Source organism: Salminus brasiliensis, chromosome 11 (genome assembly GCF_030463535.1).
Source record: "Salminus brasiliensis chromosome 11, fSalBra1.hap2, whole genome shotgun sequence".
Lineage (NCBI taxonomy): Eukaryota > Metazoa > Chordata > Actinopteri > Characiformes > Bryconidae > Salminus > Salminus brasiliensis.
In genome coordinates this window covers 18477393-18499554 of record NC_132888.1, presented here as the reverse complement: position 1 = coordinate 18499554, position 22162 = coordinate 18477393, and the positions used below count along the sequence as shown (strand labels likewise).

Here is a 22162-nt window from a genome sequence, read left to right as displayed (position 1 = left end):
ATTATCGACACTCAAACAACACCTCAGAGGCACAGGAATGTCCCAGCTCTGAGACTTTTGGGGACGTACCACTGTAGAGCCGATAAACAAGGTAAGACCAATGGAGTCAGGTTTGACTGAGTTGCCACTGTTGACAAAAGGGAACCTTTCTGCTTCTGTATTCTACTTCTGTATGTGCTGCTGATCCTTGTTGGGTGAATAAGCACCTTTGAGTTCTTCTGTACTGGTGACTGTACTGTTGAACTGAATTTGAGGATTTCAGCTTCAAGGAAAGTGAACGACAGGCAAGAAAGGTCAGGCAAGCTCTCTGTCATACTGAAGTCTCTATACCGATACAACTGCCTGGAATTTAAAGACAGTTTAACATCAGTTGCTTTAGTTCTGATGAGAATTCTACATGCTTTCCACAATTTGGCTTTAGGCTATAAAGTGTACGAGTATAGACCATGGAGGATCCAACGGCTTGCCCCGATGATTCAGTGATTCTTATCAGACTGACCGTAGCTATGGAACTCTCTACACAGATGTTAGGCACATTGTTTATTTGAGCATACTTATGACGCACACACGGCAGTCAAGTGGCCGGCGTTGTTGTCATAAACGGCAACGTCCTGCATGTCCTGCCATTTATAGCACTTATAAACAGCAATGACTGGTTTTGCCAGTAAATTACCCAAGGCTCTGATCCATTGTGCTCGGAGGGTCGAAACAAGCTCTGTCTCAGGTTGATGGACATGGTCTGAAAGTAATTAGAATGAATGAATGGACCTTCTTTAAAAACAAATTGTTCTTGACTTAAATGCAAACTCCTAAAATATATCCTAAAAAACTACTAAAAAGACCATGGAGGATCCATGAACGGCTTGCCTTGTTGATTCAATGACTGACTGATCAGACTGATTGTACCTATGGTGATGCCATAGAAGAACCACTTCTGGTTCTAAAATATATATACTTGCAAATAGTTTACAAGTATAGATAGAATGATGTATATAGATATGGAGGATCCAATGGCTTGCCTTGTTGATTCAGTGATTCTTATCAGACTGACTGTAGCTAGAACCAGTAGAAGAACCATGTGTGTAAAAAAGATGAGTGTGAGTGTAAAGAACTGTCAATTTATTTCATGGTTTTGACCAAGTTCTTTGCAACAATTGTTCTTTATAAACCCAAAATTGGTTCATTTGTGTCATCACTCAAAGAACGCTTTGTACCAACTTTATTTTTAAGGGTAGAACTTTATATTATGTTGAGGTTCTTTATACTCACATTTAATATTTACAAAAACAATAAAAAGGGTTCTTCAGTGAACCAGAAGTGGTTCTTTTACAGCATAGCTCTAAGAACCCTTTGTAACACTTTTCATTTTTAAGAGTGTATGGTTCTAGGAGAAAAGGAACTAACTGGTATCACTCTCACATAATCTACACTATACAGACAAAAGTATTGGGACACCTGTTTCTTCCGAATTCAAGGGTATTAAAAATAAGTCTTCTGTCCAGGGACGATTTTGGAGGATTTGGTTGCATTTAGTGACAAGAACATTAGTGATGTTGGATGATCACTCCCCAACTCATCCCAACAGGATTGGAGGAGGTTCCACTGCTCCATAGCACAATGCTTCATTAGGCATGGTGCCAATAGGTTTATGTTTATCTGCTCCAGAGAGTCCCATACTATTGACAATACTTCTCTAAAGGGACTAGACATGCTGTGTGTGTGCATGCACACATTTGTGTCAGCAGTGGGTGCAAGTAGCTGAATGTCCACAAAGAGGTGTCCACAAACATTTGGACATATAGTGCATGTAAAAAATGATTGGAAAAAAAAAACATTTAAAGGAAAGGTTCTTCAATGAACTGCTAGTAGAAGTGGTTCTTCTAGTTGTTTTTGACATCACACTTTAATTTTTAGTCTATAAACATGTACATTATGGCTTATACGGTTACTGTGTACACCTCAAATAATGTATAAAAGTGAGAAATGACACGTCTTGATCTGCTGAATCAGGAAAATCCAGTTATCTCAGAACCAAGTGTAAATGGATAAACCATAAAACTGTGGGAAACACAGGGACGTAATAATATCTCCTTCCTCAAACTGCAAATTCAGTGTCACACTGAGCGACAACTTCCGCTACGCCACTCCTAAAATAGCTTTAACATGCACCCCTGACTGCGCAAAGGGCCACTCTATGACGTCCAAGCCGTGCTCATCCTACCGGGGATGACAGACGGCCTTACCATGGGCCAAGCAGCACCAGGATGCTACCAGCTCCAGTCAGTGTGAATAAAGGATAACCTCGGTGTCCCTCCTCTTCTGGTCACAGCTCTTTGCTGAGTCTGTAGGGCAGCGGCAGATTGCTTGGCACGGGCAGGGCTCGTGCTCTGAGGGCATTCAATAGGGCCCTTTTCAGCAAGGGGTGATGGCACGACTAGGGGGCACTTCCTCTGGCCCTGTGCTAGGCCGTCCGAAGCAGGATGCAGGCGGGCTATGATTGGAGCGTCCCCCGCTGTCCCTCGCTCACAGGTGCAAAGCGGCGGTTGCATAATTGCGATGACAAACAGGGGGATATGGTTTCAGCCCTAGTGCTCTGGGAGGGAAGAAGAGAATGGCGCAATTCATTGTGTATGATTCTATCTGCAAGGGACTTGCACAACAACTGCAGATAGAAAAACTAGCATCTTACTTGATCCAGCGCAAAGGAAAATACTGTGTATGTGCAGAAAAGATCTTACGTTAATGGAAAACATTAGTTTGTTTACTTGCTACATGTTAAGACAGTCAAGAGATTGACATACATCAGAATATTATGACCGCCCCTGGTTTGGAATGAACTTGACCTGGTTCAAGGCCTGATTTAAAAATAAGCGAGCACACCAGTCAGTTGTAAGTACAGTTGTAAGCAGTCAGCAAGTGGTACACCCACAATCACCCAAGCCAATTGTGGTGATTCCCACTATTTTGTAGATGGTCATATTCATAGTCAAATTCTAATATGACTGTCTATTATTAAGATATGGTATTTCCTAATGAGTAGCAACATACAGTAAGTCGTTATGGGGCCTTGCTTCTTCTTGCTCTACACTCATGCTACAGATGTTTTTTGAGGGATTCCATAGAAGAACAACTACTGGTTCAATAAAGAACCATGTTTATAATAGAGATGTGTGAGTGTGAAGAACCTTGCCTAAAGGCCTAAAGGTTCTTTACTTATTTAAAGGTTACAAGCATCACTTAAGGAACCATCTAAAGCACCTTTAATTTTAAGCACACTTGCCCAGCCTCCACTCCTTAGAATGCATCCATAATAAAAAGTTAGGACGGTCATGTACTGTATCGGGGTACTGATTCCTACCAAGGACATTAGCATTCATTGCATACTAGAGCGCCATTCCCTTATGTCTTGGCCTGGTATCTTATGTCTTCTGGCATTTTATAATGGTATGAACCTGGAAAGCACTTTCCTTCTATTATCAGATCCACAGCTTTCAGTGCAGATCTACAACTATTTATACACTCGGAGAATGTGGACAAAGTTCACCAATGAAACCAATTAGCATAAACAAACAAACTAGCTATGTACACTAAACAGCATGCCCTCTCGTTCAGCAAAGTGGAAACATTTTGAGGCCTTGCCAAGGTGACCTTTGCTGGCAGCAGGAGGGACTCTGAGCGCACACAACAATGAAGAACCTTAATGTTATGCAGTGTTATTTCCTGCTCCCAAAGCCAGGAATATACTCCGGCTCGCAATCTATCCACTATTTATTCGGCGCTGGTCTTTAGATGTGGCGCCAGTTGCAGTTCCCTGACGCTCCTTTCTGCCCCATGACAATCAACAGGAACAAGCGTGCGATGTCCTCGCTCTGTTTCCACTCAGATAGAAGTGGTCAGAGGCCCATAATTGATTATCAAGGAGGAAACATGGGAAAGAGAGGTGCCTGCAGATATATTAGGCCATAAGTCAAATGTGAGGCAGGAATGCAGTGCATCTTGCTACTCTTCACACGAGATGTTGCAAAGATTAGCACTTAAAGCATGTGACAGCAAATCGTTACACAACACAGAAAGGTGAGCACTTGCTATTTTCCTTGTTTTCTTGTGCAGGTTATTTCCCAAACCCGAGTTAATGAATAAGAGAGCAAATGATTGAAGTTTTCCTCTTTATAGAGAGGTTAAAGAAAAGTTATTCAAAATATACTCTACTCCATGTCCAAATGTTTGTGGACAGTCCTTCTAATGAATGCAAGTTCCCCCACTCATTGCTGATACAGATGTGCCCATGCACACATACACAGCTTGTCTAATCTCTGTACAAAAGTACAGCCAATACAATAGGACTCTCTGGAGCCCATAAACATGAACCTGTTGGCACAATGCCTAATGCAAGTTGTGAGCTATATGGGTATAAAGCCCCTGAGCATTGAGCTTTGGAACAGTGGAAGAGTGTTCTCTGGAATGATGATGCGCCAGCCAATATTTTTGGGATGAGGTGGGAAAATAGGGATGAGGTGGGTTGTTAGGGATGTGGTGGGGTGTTAGGGATGAGGTGGGTGGGGTGGTGATCATCCAACATCCTGACCTCACTAACACTCATGCAATCAAATCAATGAGCAACTCCAACAAAAGCAGGACAGACTCAATTCCCTTGTTTTCAGAAGAAACAATGAATGAGCAGGTGTCCAATTACTTTTGTCCATATAGAGTAGGTGCTTCAAATAGTTCTTTGAGCAATGCCACAGAGGAACCATTTTTGGTTCCATTAAGAAATATGTGTAGAACCTTTAACTTGACCAAGAACCTTTACATGAAGTGAAGGTTCTTCAGACCTTTAAAAGGTTCTATTGCAATCATTTTTTATAGAGCCAAACATGGGTCTCCTATGCCATCACTCAAAGAACTATTTGAAGCACCTTTATTGTTAAGAAAGTACAGCGCAGCTAAGCGACTTCTGCAGTCTAGTTTGACCTCTGACAGGCCGCTATCAGAGCAGAGAGGGCAGATATTTGGGTCCATCCATTGTTTACAGCCTAAATCAGCAGCTAAGCCCTCAAGTGTTTACCCTATCACAAAAGGAAAAGTCATTCCTTCGCACTCATGCTGGCTGCCAGGACTAGAAGGAAAACTAGTGTTTGGAGAGACACACTCCTCCAGTACGGCCACAAAACAATGTCGTTCTTTTTTTCAGGCTGATGTGATTGAAATGTAGTCGTTGTGACGCACTCCGCTGTCATTTCCATTGTGTTGCCGGACAGGCCAATAGGTGTTTGGCTGGCTTCCTTTTGCCACGTGTCCGGCCTGACTGGACTGTGAGAAAAAATAAAAAATAAAAAAGACATGACTGTGAAAAGGCAGTAAAAGTGGGAGGTCCCAGGCTGATCATAATGGCTTTAAATGCATAAGTATATGTCAGCAGATACACTGGACAGCATAACTATAGATATTTAGAAAGAACAAGAGACTGTCTGTCTTATGAATTAGTTGAAGTAATAGCAATTGAGAGGCCACGGGAATTGTGTGTAATGCAATTCCCATGCAATCTTAAAATCAAGCTGGCAAGAAATCAACATGTTTTCCCTCTGTGCTGTGAGATACACCCAATGGCCATATCATTAAAACCTAATATTGTGTAGGTCTTCCTAGTGCCACCAAAGCAGCTCAGTACAGTAGCTCCCCCCCCCCCCCCCACCCCCCTAACCCCCCCGGCCACTGATAGGTACTGACCACTGAATCACGGGAACAAACCTAAAAGACCTGCCTGATGTTTTGGAGATGATCTGACCAGTCGTCTAGACATCACAATAAAGTCCTTGTCAAAGTGGCTTAGATCTTTACACATGCCCACCTTTCCTGGACCCAACACACCGACTTCAAGGGCTGACCGTTCATTTTTGCCCTAATATGTACACTCCATCCTTTGACAGGTGCCATTGTAACCAGATCATCAATGTTACAAAAAACAAGCAAACCTTTAACCAAGTAGAAAAAAACTATTAAAAAACACTTAGACATAAAAATGATTCTCATAGTTCTATATAGAACCGTCAACTTCACCAAAGAACCCTTGAAGAACCTTTTTTTAGTGTAATCTGAAAATAGTTTGAAGACCTGTGATATCTGCAGGCCATATTATCCATCCATACTTTCTTGTATACTTGTACACATACAGGGTCTCTGAGCTAGCTCTGCTTTTTTTTTGCTTGAGAATGGTAGAATGGCTAAATAGTCTGCACACACAGAGTGCACAGTGAAGAGGAGCAGAGTGAAGAGGTTATGAAAAGTTATAAAAATATATAATAATTCAGGAGGTTTTGGGCTCAATATGTTCTAGAGACAGGAAGTAACCAGGTGAAAAGGTGTGGTTTGAGTTCAGGTGGACTTTAGTGGTGCTTTCTGTGACATTTGGGTGGCTGGTAAATGAACAGGTGCTGGAGAATGTGAGATTCTGTTGTTTATAGATCTCTATTTGTGCAATTTTGTTGAAATTAAAATTGTAGGATTCTTAAAGCCCACTGTTTGCAGTGTATAGAGCTTTTTAGATCTGAAATTAAATCTTGATTTAATGGATTTTTAATGGAATATCTTCCTATAAAGTTTCTTACATTTCAGTCCTAACAGAAAGTCTATTTTCTCCTCGTAAAATGAACAAATCCTATATAAGAAAAATGAATAACAGAATCTTAGTCCAAACTCTCAGTGGGGTTTAAAAACGGTTGGTGAATGAGGTCCAACGTGTGGTCGCTGTATCTCCAAATAGACAAAACCGTTACTCAGCTATGTACAGAAGTACAGCCAAACAGTAAAGCTCTTCACCAAATGCAAATCAGCTTCACATGGCTGTGAGCGGAGCGTACACCTCAAGTCAACCTGACTGAAAGGAGTAGATAAGCTCTGCAGGTTAGAGCTCGTCTTCGGACCGTCTTTAAAGCTGTGGACGTTGGGCCAACCCACCAAAATAAAAGCGCAGCGAGGGCGCAGTGCGCGGCTTGTGGTTTTGCGCAACAGCTTCACTCAAGAATTCCCAGCAAGATTCGAACAGAAGACTTTCACCCAAGAGTGCCGTGGAGAGTGCGTGTGCGTGTGTGTGTGTGTGTGTGTGTTTTTCCTGGTCTCGTCCCTGTCTGCACCTCTAACAGGATGGGCTGTGTAAGTTTTTGCTTCTTTACTACTGTTTTCCTTTCAGTTAAAAATTCAGACTGCTGCTCTCAGCGCTTTTCTCTGGCAGAGCTGTGTGAACATGGTAAATTTATTGCAATTCATGCAGCGTAGAAGCTCATGCTGCATTATCAGAGCAAGAAAGGGTCAGTACCAGTCACGAGCAGATGTGTCTAGCTGTTAAAATGATAGATTGTGTTATGTAACTGGTCATAGACACAGTGCTGGTCTTAAGACTTAAGTCCTAGACTTTGAAAGGCTTTTTTCTTTTGACAGCGTTAATTTAAGACTGTGGTTAGTTTGAACTCTAACTCAGCAAATGAATACATGTAGAATAATGAAATGAATGAAATCTCCAAGAGTCCACTCAGGCTGTTGAGCTGTTCTCAAGTACGCCCAAGGTCAGTGTCCATTGGCTTGTATTCAGCTCAAAGTTCCTTTTGCAGGATTGGTCTGGATAACGATTACATTTCTCTCATCAAACCTACGATCTTCTGTGAGGTTAGTCTGGAAAAAACCTGCTGATTCACAAAGCTCCTTAGTTTGATTCTGGATCAGATTTGAGGGATAGTGAGCTGCAAGCACAGTAAGGAATCTGACCCTGGATCAGCTGTGCTAGGCTGAGGCGTTTTCAGTGCAAGCCAGGGTCTATTTGATCATTTTTTGGGAATTGAAATCTGAACGAGCTGACCCAGACTTTTTTGGTTCCTGTGTCAGAGAAAAGAAACCTTTATCCTTCTTGTGCTTTCTAATGACATCTAGACCTTGGTCTGCAAGCGAGCGGTTAAAGATTTACCCCCACAATAACCTTGCGAAACGTAATGTGTCATGGAAAAATCAGCTTTATGGCAGGGCATATTCCAGCATTGAGACTGTTGGCAAAGCCACCGGGAGCTAATCGAATTTCAGAGGCTTTTTTCTGCTTAGTCTAACACACTTGCAACAATAGGAGTGAACCACGCCAAAAGACAAAAAGTAGAGATTGGACATAACTTGTTCTAACGTTCCAGGGTTCCAACTGGATCGATTACAGCTGAGAAAAGCTACAGCACGGACCATGTACTCTCCAGTCATTCATCATATTTCTTATGTGTTTGAGGATAAAGGCATCACATGTAGCTTGCAGATGAATTTACCCCTGTTAACCTTGGCACCTGCTTAACCTTGAGATGCAGCGAAGAGGCATTTTCTTTGCTTGCGTCCAAGGCGTTGTGCTGGACATGTGCCTGGTCATATGCCTCTACGGCTTGGGTGCATTTAAACCATCCCTCAGGGGAAAGTCGTGCAGGGCTTTCTTGGGATCACTCCAACATTCCAGGGCTTTTCCTCCAACCAGCGCCTGTAGTCCAGTGCCAGAGCCCTGGCCAATACACCCTTTCACTGGCACATCTTGAGACCAGACCTTCTCTCTTTACACTGTAGCACTGCCTTCTCGCTTCCTTACCTCGGCTTATTCCTTACCTCCTGGCCTCTCTATGACTCCATCCTTTAGAACAGGATTAGCTGTTAGGATGGAGAACAGCCATATGCCTTTGGTTAAGAAGTAATATTGCATTCCTTTTATTGCACATCAACACATATTGGCCCAAGAGTGGAATTCCCAATCCTTGGCATTGGCTACTTTATTTGAGCTGGTTGTACTTTTGAAATGACAAAGTAAGACTACTTAAAGTCAATTTTAACAGATTCTGACAGGAATGACTGGAATATCTCATGCTTTATTTTGCATTCCCTTACAGCTGGGCCATTGCTGTGATTAGCAGTACCTCCGATGCCATACATACACAAGACTTAAAGCGTGTAATGCTGTTAGTTTAGAAGCCCCTACATAACAGCCAGCTCACCAGATCAAATATGTCAGGAGAATAAGAATAAATAAAGGTAGCTGTAATAGAGCAACCCAGATGGGAAAAGCTAGAGCAAGGTCGAGCAGGACACTTCAGGATATTCCAGTGATCCACAACAGTGGTTAGCTATTAAACCAAAGCATGAGGGCTATTGATCTCAAAACACTGACCAGTCAAAAGTTGAGACGACTTGCAGGTTCCAATTCACTCTATATTTTAAAGGGCAGCAGAGTTTCAATACCCTTTAACCATTGGGTGGCTTTTGTTTGTTATTCATTATACATGGTTTATAATTAGCTCTCCTTGTAGCCATGAGATGCCTCTTGGGTTCATCCAAGACACTGCATGGAGAATCCCCACATTGTGGGATGGAATGCTGGGAACTCTCCCCCTTTTGTTCACTACCTGTGCAAGACAGGAACTGCAGTTAGCCTGAGAAAGCGGCAGTATGGCCTTTATATCTCACCCAAAGATCTAACCCCCCCATTCCCTTCCAATACGGCTCCACTGTAAAACACATCATTAGAGCTGGACTGCTGGCTACTGAAGGTGATTTGGGGAGTTCTGAGAAAAGTAGGAGAGCTGTACATGCGTGGACAGGCCGCCCACAAATTCAGCTCCACAAGGCTCCAATCAGGTTCTGGATAGAAGCCATACAGAATGCTTCAGTGACAGTATTCAGCATCATTGCTGAATTTTCTTGACTCAGCTGTTTTTTTAACAGTGTCTTCATTCTCTTGGGTTTTTGGTGGTGCAGAATAAGTATATTTCCCTATTTTCGCAATAGCAGCTGCTCTGACTTCCCTGTTGCAAAAGAAGATGCATTTCTCTCGTCTATCACACTAAACAGATTGCATGGAAGTGAGCAAAGCAGTAGGTAATAAGAGTCACTACCCAAATGCTTTGCATTGATCTGGACTTGAGCTAATGGACAACTTCCTCTTCTACCAGAAGAAAATAATATAAAAAAAAAAAAGCTGTCTGATTTTATCCTGGCTGTTCTCAGGTTCGCCCATATGGAAAATTCATATGTATATTATTACTTCCAAGCATTTAGGAAGCTGCAAACAATAGGCCCTCTTCAGGAATTCAAAGCTTACCAACTGTTATACTTCAAATATGGCTTGCTGTTTTGAACTGCTGTAATCACAGCTTCATTACCAGTAGTACAGAATGAAATCCTGACTGCAGATGTTTCAAGAATGTCACCAATCAGTGACCAATTTCCGTTAGTTAATCGTTCGCTAGTTCCACAAATACCTTTACAAATGACCTTAATGGTTAAAAAAAGCCTGTCACAAGAATGATCTGTGCCTCTTCAGGTTACTGTGGTGTAGAATGCAGGAAAACTGGCCAGCTGCCACTCAGAATTTGGTCAATAGCTTAATACTTTGTTTGAGGCAAAGTCTCGTCTCCCACATGCTCATACACAAACAAGCAAATTAGCAATCAGGAAGTGATTCAGCACTGTTCCTTTCACATTTGTCACCAGCCAAGTTGTCCACCCCATTAGACAGGAAGTCTGCAGAGATGGGATCATAGAGCAGGGCTCCTGTGTGATATCGGCAAAGCACTCATATCCAACTATGTGAACGAACCGTTCAGCCTCCAGGCTGCAAAAGCTCATTGCTAATCCTTATGTAGACGGAACACTGGTCAATATATCAGAGTCATAAAGGAGGGAGACGTCTGTCAAATCAAACAAATGGGTGTGACTCAAATTCCTGGTATCACACCATAAAGTAGTGACACATCAAACGGTCTTATCTCGCACAGTTTACAACTAAATGTTTAAACGTACTGCAGGCCTCTCTTACGTCAGTTAAGGTCAGAGTTCATGAAGCTACCATCATAGCACCTAAATTATCCTCCTAAGATGAATCAAAAGTGGAGATTTTTGGCCTACAGGGACTTTTCATGTCTGGCAAAAACCTACCACAGCATTTAAACATTAGAACCTCATACCAACTGTGTAGAATGATGGAGGTGTAATGGGGATGCTTTGCTGCAATTGCTTTGAGGCAATTATGAATTCTGGATTGTCCCACAGATTCTACAGGAAATGTCAGGGATGATGAACCTTAAACATTAAACATTTAAAATACAAGTAAATTTACAAAAAAATGGTTGAAACAGGAAAAATATGAGACTTTGGAGTGGCCTGGTCCAATCTTTAACCCAATAAAAGACCTAAAAAGAGCAGCTTGTGCAAGGAAGCCCACAAATATCCATGAGTTGAAGCAGTTTTATAAGGAAGAATGGGACAGAATTTCCTCCAGATTCCTCCAGATTACCCATTACTGGAAACTTTGGGTTGAAGTTATAACTGCTCAAAGAGGTCACATCAGCAATGAATATACAGTGTTTAATGTTGGTTTAATGCTGGAGTAAAACCTTTTTCAAAATACTTAATTTCTTATAAAAAAATAGACCACAATTTTGTGTGACATCCCCCAATAGTTGCTGTCTTGTCCACTTAATCCACTTAGTCCAGTTCTCTAAATACTTCATTTGACTCAGATATATAATTCAGCATGTCCACCCTTTAACTAGTAAAGGGTTTGTCATGTTCACTGGGCATGTGCACTATTAATTATCTAAGTAGAAATTGACAGATGGATGCTTGTGTGCTTAATGGCATCTTTCTCAGTAAATCATCCATTACATCCATTACAGTGATTTTATCATGGATAAGGGGGCTCTTGCCCCTTCCTGATCCTTCCTGATCCATGAAGGAGGTCATATTGTGCGTACATTCTAGATTTTGCAACTACAGGGACTTCCGTACAAACTAGTGGGGCTGTTTGTAGATTATAGAAGTTTGTAAGAACACTTTCTGTTATTACATGCTGTATAAGTGGTTTATAACACTTGTTTTTTCTTTATTTCCTTAGTGTTTATCTTCCAGGCAGAAACATGCCCATCCTTAAGAACCTCCCAGCTCGGCTGAAGGGGGGCAAGGTGAACGTGGATTTGGAGAACACTCACAGCGAGCTGATTCTCCGCAAGATGAGCCTCAACCACAACCCGTTCGAGGGGAACGGCTCAGACGAGGAGTGGGCCAGGGACAGTGGGGGCTCGCTGCTGGATGGGCGAGTGCCCCGGGACCGCAACCCGTTCGAGGATGAGGAGGACGAGAACGAGGCCAATGAGGAGAGGCGTGGGGGATCTGGAAAGGGCAGTTCCCTCAAAGGGACACTGGATCGCATCCGAGGAGTGTCCCCACTCAAGACCCTGGGCAAGCTGGGCAAGGGCCTGCGCATGTCGGGGAGGAGTAAAGGCAGCGCCACCCCTTCTCCTCAGGGCTCTATCGGCATGCCTTCACCCATGGAGAGAAAGAAGAAGGGCAGACGGAGTTCAGATGGGAGCCTTTTAAGGTACAAATGCGTGAATTAGGGCTGCATGACATTGTGAAATGCTTTGCAATGTATTAAAAACACATTGGTGTGATACTCACACCTAAGCTTCAAGGTTTAATGGTTTCAATCTGTTTGCTGTGTGGGACGGAATATGCAAATTCACTTGTTAGGCTGGAATAATTCCTGGCATCTTGGTTGTTGAATGTGTCTTGTAGAGATGGATGTGTTTTCACTGCTATAACATGTAGCTCAAATGTGGCTCAGATCACCTCCTGAAGTGATCAGATTTGTATCTATTATAAATGTGTCTTGGGTGTGTTTACACCAAAGTGACCAGGTGTCTAAGACCATCTGCTGTTGAAGAGAGCTTAAGAGCCCTCTAGAAGACTGAGATGTTACCATCCCTTCCTTCCACAACCTTACCAGACCTGTTTTGCTTTCTTGCCCTCTGATCTGTTTCCTTCACTGTGCAGAATGGCGGGCAAGTGCAGAGAGAACAACCGTAAAGAAAGCTTGCCCAATGGAGACCTGTGCTCAGAGAGTGACGCCGACTCAACCAGCCGCAGACTCTCCTTTCTGAAGATCGTGGGCCGGGGCAAGCAGAAGAGGGAGTCCATGGTGGACCGCTCAGCATCTCCTGGACCTGAAGAGGAGCCGGTGGAGGAGGTACCAGAGGTCAAACCCAGGGAGCCTCTCTCCGGTAAGAAGCATGTATACATGCTGCTTTCTAGATCTAGAAGATTTTCTTATGCAGAAAATTAGAGAAAAATACATAAAGCATTTTCCAAATGAACTTTTATTTTATTGCATGCAGTCTGTACAGAAAATTGATGGAAGCTTAATTGTTTAGTTGGACCTGCATGACCATCATGCATTGTAGGCAGGTAATTGTGCAAGGTGTGCAAGTACACTCGGATCAGGTTACATACTTTCAGAGGGCCTGTTTAGGCACGGTTTAGAATGGTAATGGTCCGATTCCTGAAAGCCTTTTATTATATATATAAGTGACATGTAGTTCACATTGGCCTTAAGATGTGACCACAGATACAGTAAGCATGCTCAGCTTTTATTTGTTTTTTTTCTGAAATCAATGGTATTAAAAAAGAGTTTATCCTTATCTCCCTTTGTTGGAGTAACTGTCTCTACTGTCCAGGCAAGGCTTTTTATTAGATATTGGAGCATTGTTGTGAGGATTTGATTGCAGTGACAAGAGCATTAGTAAGGTCAGGATGTTGAATGGTTACCACCACACCTCATCCCCATTCATCCCAAAAGTACTGAATGGACCACAGTTGCACTGCTCCACAGCTCAGAGCTGGGGGGCTTTATACCCCTCTAGCCTATACATGACTTAGGCATGGCGCCAATAGGTTCATATTTATCTGCTCCAGAGAATCATATTCTATTGGCAGTACTTGACTCTACAGGGACTGGACAAGCTGTCTGTGTGCATTTACACATCGGTATCAGCAATGGGCTCAACTTGATGTAGCTGAATGCATTTATTAGAAAGTGTCCAAAAACATTGGACATATTGTGTGTATTGGTGTTTTTGTCATAATGTGAATCTTAACAGTTGTTCTATACATTGTATTAAAATCTCATGCTGAATGGACCAATAGAAATGTTCCAAAACTACAACAAGGTTTTAAGGTTCACCTGTTATTTATGAAAAATACCAGGTTTTTGCGTGACATCGAAAATATGCTATTGAATGATCTGCTGAAGGGGGCACTTGAATAGCAGGGGACATTTACATAGCACATACTGGTTTGAACATAATGGTGACATGGATTCCAACTCTTAACCCAAGCATTTTCCATGCTCCCCTCCTCTAAAAGATAATCACTCGCACTGTGCCAGTGAACCAACAGGATACGGCCATATAACATTACCATCACCTGGCCTTATCTTCAAACACAATGCAGGCTGTCACAGCTGAAGGCCTTAACGCATCACTGTTTTCTTGCGTGTACAGTATGAGCAAAGCGAAGGAAAATCGAGAAGGAGGAATTTGTGTAAAGGGGAACTGCGTATGTACCCCACTGTGTCATGTTTGGCCATGTCTCTGCTTTCTTTCGATGGGGGTGGGGAAGGTGACAAGCTGCTGCTCTACATGCCCCAGCTGACACAGCACAAAAAGGCCTTTTATTTGTATGTTTAAGCACATTATGTTGACGGGAAACTTTCTGGTAACCTCCCCAATCACGGTCATGCTGGTTTTCCAAGCTCTTATGTTCAAGAGTTCTCAGTAACTCTCCACTTTGGTCAGAATGCACAATACAACACTTTAGCTCCACCCAGACTCTTAATAGAAGATCACTGTTAATAGTCTGAACCAGAGTACGAATTATGCCAGGATTTTCTGTGTGTGTGTGTGTGTTTGTGTGTGTGACTGTGTATGTGTGGGTGGGAGTGTAGCTTTTATTATTATTACTATTATTTAACCACAATGTACAACGATCCTGGCTACCTAATTTAAAGCAGACATCAGTGAACTGAAGACTGATATTCATTCTTTTTCTTTTTCTAGTTCTAGTTCAGTTTAAAGATGCCAGTAAATGCATTTATTCAGTCTTTCAAGTTGTTATTTGATGTATAAAGAGTAAGAATGTGACTTTGGTTGGGGTGAAAAATGCTCAGATGTGGCCAATAAAACCCTGTTATTATAATTTTATAGTGGGCTCATGAAAAATTGGCTGGTTAAAAATGAGCCACAATGGCTACCATAGCATAGCTTTGTTTTTAGTATTGTAACAAAAAAAATAAAAAATACTGTCATTATTTTAATGTTGTTGTCCTCTCGTTCTCTTCTCTCGTCATGTTAGTTAGTTGCAGAGATTGTAGCCAGTTGGTTAAGGTTAGCTTTTAGCCTAGTACCCGTTTAGAGGTTTAACTTCCTCGTGCAACGCTTTTGAGTTCCCATTCTGATGTGTGTTCAGCTCCTAAGAACATGGTGTTTATTCGATTGTATCAGAAAACTGACTACAAGAATCAACACCATCACAATCTCCTTAAGTGGCTGTTGCACTTTATAGTGTCGCAGCTTTTGGTAGTATCAGTTTTGAAGTTTTGTTTTGGTTATTCTGTGGTAATAAATGCCTTTCTGACATGGAGTTTGAATTTTTAATGGGTACGGTTACAATGATGTGTCATATGTTTTTTAGATTCCCCATCTCCAGTGTTACGTCTTCTTCCTTCGGAGGGTCATGGCCCTAATTAGTCCATAATTCGCAACTCGGCCTGAACCTTCATGAAGGTTCCTAAGAGAGTGCCCAGTATGGGGAAAATAGTGCTTGGTTTGCAGACATTAGTTGTGTGTCAAAGACAAACATTATTCTGTCAAGGCAGCTGTTCTCAAGTGGCAGCACATTCCTTGGTGATGTTGAGAGAGAGAGAGAGAGAGAGAGAGAGAGAGAGAGATTCTCATTGCATTGCAGTTGTTTTAACAGCAGGAAATGGGGACTTAACATGTTTTAGTAAATGAGGACATTTGCACATTAATCACTTGTGTAAAAACAATAAGGTGCTAAGGATAGGCTTCAGATACAATAACGGTGAGGTAACCCTTTCAGGTCTGTGCTTTTATCACTTATTAATGATAATCTGTTGGAGTATTATGCATATTCTTACTTTCATTTTCTTGTTCAAAATTACAGCTTTTGACAGTAACAAAGAAACGGTGATGATTATTTGGCTTCAAGTAAATGCATGAGCATAATTGAGGTGTCATGTTGTTCCTAGACAACAGTAGATTAAACATCAGATAGAGCTTTTACACACATGATCAGCGTATGATAATATAGGACGAGACTGAGTCCAGTGAAGGGGGTTCAGAGAATTCAGAGAACTTTGAGATGGAGTTAGGGTAGCTTCTGCTTTGTGGTGAAGGACCAGAGCCCCCTGCTAATAAGTGGATCTAGGGCTGAGAGGTATGGCCAAGTTAAGAGGGAAACATGGGGTGGTGGGTTGCCCAAATGCACTCCTTTTTAGAGAGTTTCTTGCTTCTTTGGTCATGAAATAAATATTTCTATGTATATAAGAGAAATAAGAAGAAGTGAGTTGTTGAGAAAGGTAGTAAAATCTTACAGCTATGTCTCTTCTTTCTTGTCAATATTCCATTGTCTGGTAACTGTGAAAAACATCTGCCCAACTGTCTTTGATCAGTGGGATGGGCTCTGGTTAGATTTGGTGAAACCCACACTGATAAGGAGAGCATTTATTGAGGTGGTTGCACCGCAAAGTAGTAAATGATTTCCAGACTTCATTGATTTACAACCCACATCCCTCAACCATAAAACTGTAACTGCACTTAGAGCCACACAGCTTTGGCCACCAAGGGAACAGTGTCAAAGCATGACCTTGGTCACTAAAATACAGTATTCACATATGTGCAATATAGCGTAACTGACTCCACCAGCTGCCAGTGTCACCTACCTCAGCTAAACTTTTACACATGTTTATAAGATTACCTTATTTCTTCACAAAGTAAATAATTGAAACCGGTAATTGAAGAGCTAAATAGCCCCACTGCGCAAGGTGGGGCAGACATTCCAAATGATCTAATTTAGGTCTCTGAACACTGTACATGTTCACACTAATTAAGGCTGGGAGGGAAACCAGCGTGTCCTCAGATATTGGGTTCATGTCATCAGTTTGCACCCAGCCCAGCAGTCTCCAGTGACAGAAATGGTGTCAGCAGGAGGGGCAGCAGTTTCTCTAATGGCCACTCCATGTCCAAGTGCTTGAACCTCTTTAAGAGCTTAACCCTTTACACCCTAGATTTATTATTCAGTTATTGATCTGATCCTATTGCATGTCTTGTGGAGTCCCAGGGGGGTCTATTTCGGGGACTATTCAACTGGTGTTAATTATGACAGTAATGTATATATAGAAGTATGGGCTAAAGGGGTTAAAAAAATGCTCCAGCACTTCTGAACCCCGATCTTTATCACATGCATCTACATCGTACTGTCGATTGCCACTAATGGAATTGTACCAGTGGTATTGGGACAGGCTCAGTCTAGTCCAGGGACACTGAACACCACAGCCTAGCAGACTTGACCTAGCTGTGCTTCTGGGGGCTTTGAGCAATGAATAGAAACCCAGCACGCCCCTGCTCTCACATTTGGAAGAAAATATTTATCCACCCCCGCACACAATTGATAGAGAAGTGGAAAGAGGGGGTTTCAAAAGAAGGCAAGGAGATGGGGTGGTTGAAGGGCTGTCTGAACAAAGGTACAGGGCTTTGATGTAAAGCAGAATAATAAGTGCCACATGGGTTTAATCTGGAGAAATCCCAGATTTTGGGCCAGAGCGTAATTGGATCCTTTACTAGCTTCTGCCCAGAAACTCTGAATAATCTTCTGAATAGTGACAGAATGGCAGCTGACAGTGATGTTGATTATGCAGGTGCTGTGTTAGAGGATATCTTGCTTAGTCATTACTTTACCATGGAGTTGGTTGTTGTACCCCACCCCTGCAGTGCTAATGCCAAAAACATTTTTCCCACAGATCCCTGCACTTAACAAAAGTGCTACAGTACATTTCCTTGGTTCCAAATATGCACATAATTTCCAGATGAATAAAATATTGCCAAAAGTAGGAAAACTAAAAGGCCAAATTGCATTGATGTAATATATTTTATTCATGTGGAAACGTTCACCACACCAGTAAATTCCCTGTGCATGTCTTAAGAGGTGGATGTAGTAATGATAACATTACTGTGGTTTTAGCAAAGGAAGGGTGGTATATCTATACATAAACTTAGCACACTTTTCAAGGCAAGTTCAGAGGGCAAGTGCCTTTGGAAACAAAGAGCCAGTGTTCGTCGCTTACATATAACCCTTCCCTCCCCATTCTTGGCAGTCGTCCCCATTTCAATGACTCTGGGATAAGCCATACGAACGCAGCACAGCTCTCAACATCTGGCAATTAAGACTCAATGTGGTTTCAAGGGCATACTTCACAGGTTTCTGCGTAGCAGAGATCAGGATCAGGCTGAGAGAGAGAGAGAGAGAGAAGCAGACGTGTGTTCAAACTGGTGCCCATTCCAATCCTGTCTCACCCCTGGAATTACGTTCTGGCCTTGGGTGGAGAGGTCTTCAGCCGGATGGACCTACCAAAGGAAGTGGCTCTTAGGTTTTGACACAAGAACAGGGACCATGCTCATTTTTCCAAGTCCTCCTCCTCCTCCTCCTCTGTGATAGCAGCAGGCCTGTATTGTATTATATATTTAGACCTCCTTCCGATGGGTTGGCAAAGCGGCTCGGGCTGTTATGATGCTAGGAGGAGGCAAAGAGGGACAGTATGTGGTAGGCATATCGGCACACACTCTTTCCTCGAATGGGACAGGGACGGATAAGCTGGGCGCCAGCCGAGCTTCCACGCATCCTTTCTGCTGAAATGAGGATATTTTTTTTCACAGGAAATGAATGGGCAGCTTAACCATATGAGGAACCCTGTATATTAAAACTGATAGAACTTTCACAGCTTTCACAGCTGATTTGTGACTTAACTCCTAAGTACTTGTTCTAGACATATTCCAGCGAAAACTCACTGTTGCACATTAATATGGAATTAATGGTCTGAAAACAACCAAATAGTAACTTTGATATAGAGTTTTAGATTATTTCACACAGTCTGTAAGTTGAAAAGGATGGAAATGCCCAACATTACTGACTGCATATGCATGAGCTGAAAATAGTGAATCAGTAATTTCAACATAAAAATGACATTTTTCCATTTATTGTCAAATAATATATCTGCATGCAATAAATTATGCCCCCTAGTGAAAACCTATCACATAAATCCTGTCTTGAAACCCAATGATTTTTAAAGTGCTTGTCTCCAAATGACTTAGAATAAGGTAGGGAAATGACATCATTTCCAGGTTCCCCAAGGTACAGTGGGAATGCTATATAATCAGGCAGCCCTGTGTATTTCTGGACAAAGAGATTACATAAGACGTCCAGCACATGCTGTGTGGAATCTGATACATTATATTGAGGGAACAGCAGGCCAGGCTTATGCGTATTACGCAGACATTTATTTCATTTTTGACACATCTGGGCCATAAAAAATAAATGGCAAGTATATAAAGCAGTGTCGATATTTTCTTCTGTACATAATAGAGGGTGATTTGTTTGTAGATAACATATACAGCGCATCCAGTGTAGTCTGGATCTAATACCATGGCTAATTTCTCTCATTTCCTTAACTTCTCAAAGTGGGATTCACATTTTAAACTGAGCTTAAAGGAGGGACTCCTAATGCACTACTGCTATCACTTCTGGCAGTGCTCTCTTTGGGAGGGTAGAGGCATTCTTGCCCCTCATCGTGCTTAAGAGATGTTGGCAGCTGGTAGCTGTGGGCCTGCTCAGGTGGAGCTGGAGACCCAATGCTTTCCTCTGAGTATGTCAGCGGCAGGTTGACAAGAGGTGCTGCCTGGTTTTGTAAGTCTCAGAGGAGACCAGTGTTAAGCCCTTTTCGTCTGGTCATTGGGAGTTCTAGGGGCAGTGGTTGTTCCACGTGATTGCTTGGTGTTCGCTATGCAGTTGGGTTTCCAAGTGGTTGTTATGAAATTGTAGGTTAATCAGGTGTGTTTGAGTAGGAAACTGTGCTGGACTCTGGCCCTCCAGGTCCGGAATTGATGACCCTTGTCCTACACCTTTACCCACACACAGCTGACTCAGTTGAGTCACCAGTTTGTGATTTGCAGAGTTACTTATTATATCTCCATCAATGTGAAGGTCTAGGAGCGGCTGAACCTCGTTCTCATTAATCATGTTAATGTTTTGGCTAATCCATGTTCCAATTTGAATAGATTTGAATTGTTTGTCCTATGAGACTTCGTTTAGGGAGAGGCATTTTATTGGCCAAAACAGACATACGTGGAATGTCTCAGCTACCTCTTGTCTGTCCTTGTGAACCAACTCAACCACATTTGGGAAAACCTCTGACTGAGTCAAGTCCTGTCATTGAGCACTCAGAACAAATTGCTTGTCTAAAGAAATTTGCTTGTCCTAAATGAGAAGGTCAGGCATGATGTAATGGGTGTTACCACTGATCTCAGGGGGAACTGGTCTACTTCATCAGTGATTTTTATTACAAATGTAAAAAGTGCTCAATTGACCACATCAGAGGCACCAGTGAGATCACTGTAATTCATGGCACTGTAAAAGTGCATGGATTGTCCTTGACAAGTTGAAAAGCCTTGTGTATTGTATTTCTGTTTTTAAGAAATTACAAGTAATACATTCCCTAAGAAAATTAAAAGAAATAATAATTTCTAGAGAAAACAATAAATATTTCAATAGAAAAGGGCCATGGTCGTGCCTAAACGTGATTGAGTGATATTCGCTGTGGGTGATGTTTAAAACATCAATCACTTCATGCTTCAACTACATGATGTATCTTCTTGGACACTATACTGTGTTCTAGCTGTAAGCTGCTTGAACCAGTTGGACATATTCATCCACCTCCACTGTTCTCTTTCCAGTAAGAATTGTCAGCAGAGATTTACGTTTGGCACCATGTGGTCCCTGGTGAGCCTCCTGAAATTCAGCACTAGGAAGGGTATAAAGCAACAGGCCTCTGGAGATGCTCTGAAGCTCAATAATGTGTTCAATGACAAAACGTGGAGAAGGAAAATGATACGGATTTGGATTCGTCTGTCTGAACTGCCCTCGAAGTGACAAATATGCCTTTGGTGCATTTTAACACGTTAAAAGATGTGTTACAATGAGAGGTTTTTATCAAAGCAGATGCCATGGTATCCTCTTTCATGGGAAAAACTCTACAAAAGACTAGTTTTTAATCAGAGAGAGTGTCTTCAGTGACTGCATCTGTGTAAATGACTGATAAAATATTTCAAAAATGACACCCTATTTGGTTGACCCCCCTTTTTGCATTCTAAGGTTACTAAAATAAGGTTAATTAAACCAAAGGTGATTAGTGTATGGCATTGCTCCAATAAAACTTTTGGTACCTTTCTTTTTTAAAAGAGCCCTGTCAAGCTTTTCTCATCAGTTCTAGGTTGATAAATATGCTCCTAGGCTCTTGTTCATGCATTTTGCAAAGATCCCTCATTTTCTTTCTTTTCTGTCTCCCTTTCTCTCCCTGACGTCTTCAGTGTTGGAGATTCTTCAGCTAGTGACCAAGCGAGACTTGTTCCTGGCGGACACCCACATCCTAGAGCTGGAACAGGAGTGTATGGAGATGTCCTCTTCACCAGCAGGTGTAAATTCCCCCGAGGATCTTACCAGCCCCAGCAAAGACAGCAGCCGACGCAAGGCCAAAGATGTGGAGCTGTTGTACGAGGCGCTGCAGAAGGAGCTGTGGGATGTGGTCCGGGAGTCCTTGCGCTCTACTACAGCCGGACCCAACCTGGGCCTAGTGGTGCAAGTCCTGCAGCAGGAGGAGCAGGTCGACCGGGACTGGGCATTGAGTGAGGGGGCCGTTCAAGGAGGGCCACGGCCCAGGGAGCTGAAGAAGCGCTGGAAGGAGGCCGTGACTGAGGCTGCTGATGCAAATCTACCCCAGCATGCAGACATCCAGGCAGGCGAGCTAGCGGCTTACCTGGACAAACTGAGGAGTCACATGGTGGAGGACCTGGGGGCTGCCCGCCGGAACGTGGTGTCCGTGTACCCTGAGGAGTATGATGCCTTCCAGGTGTACGCTCAGAGCTACCACCAGGCCGTAACCCGACGCCTGCAGGCCATCACCAACGGAGAACTGCAGATTACAGACATCTACTCTCTTCTAGACTGGCTCTACAACATCTACAACAGGTAAAGC

The 22162-nt window shown here is 42.5% G+C and overlaps 1 protein-coding gene across 1 annotated transcript in view; it reads left to right on the top strand.

Moving 5' to 3' along the window:
• Positions 1-6931: 6931 nt before the first annotated feature.
• exoc3l2b (exocyst complex component 3-like 2b) overlaps positions 6932-22162 on the top strand; it is a 29292-nt gene continuing 14061 nt past the window's right edge. The window contains exons 1-4 of the mRNA XM_072692056.1: positions 6932-7149; positions 11900-12382; positions 12838-13064; positions 21498-22155. Of these exons, the coding sequence (XP_072548157.1) occupies positions 11922-12382; positions 12838-13064; positions 21498-22155 (1346 nt within the window). The 5' untranslated portion in view covers positions 6932-7149; positions 11900-11921. The remainder of the gene's footprint in view (positions 7150-11899; positions 12383-12837; positions 13065-21497; positions 22156-22162) is intronic.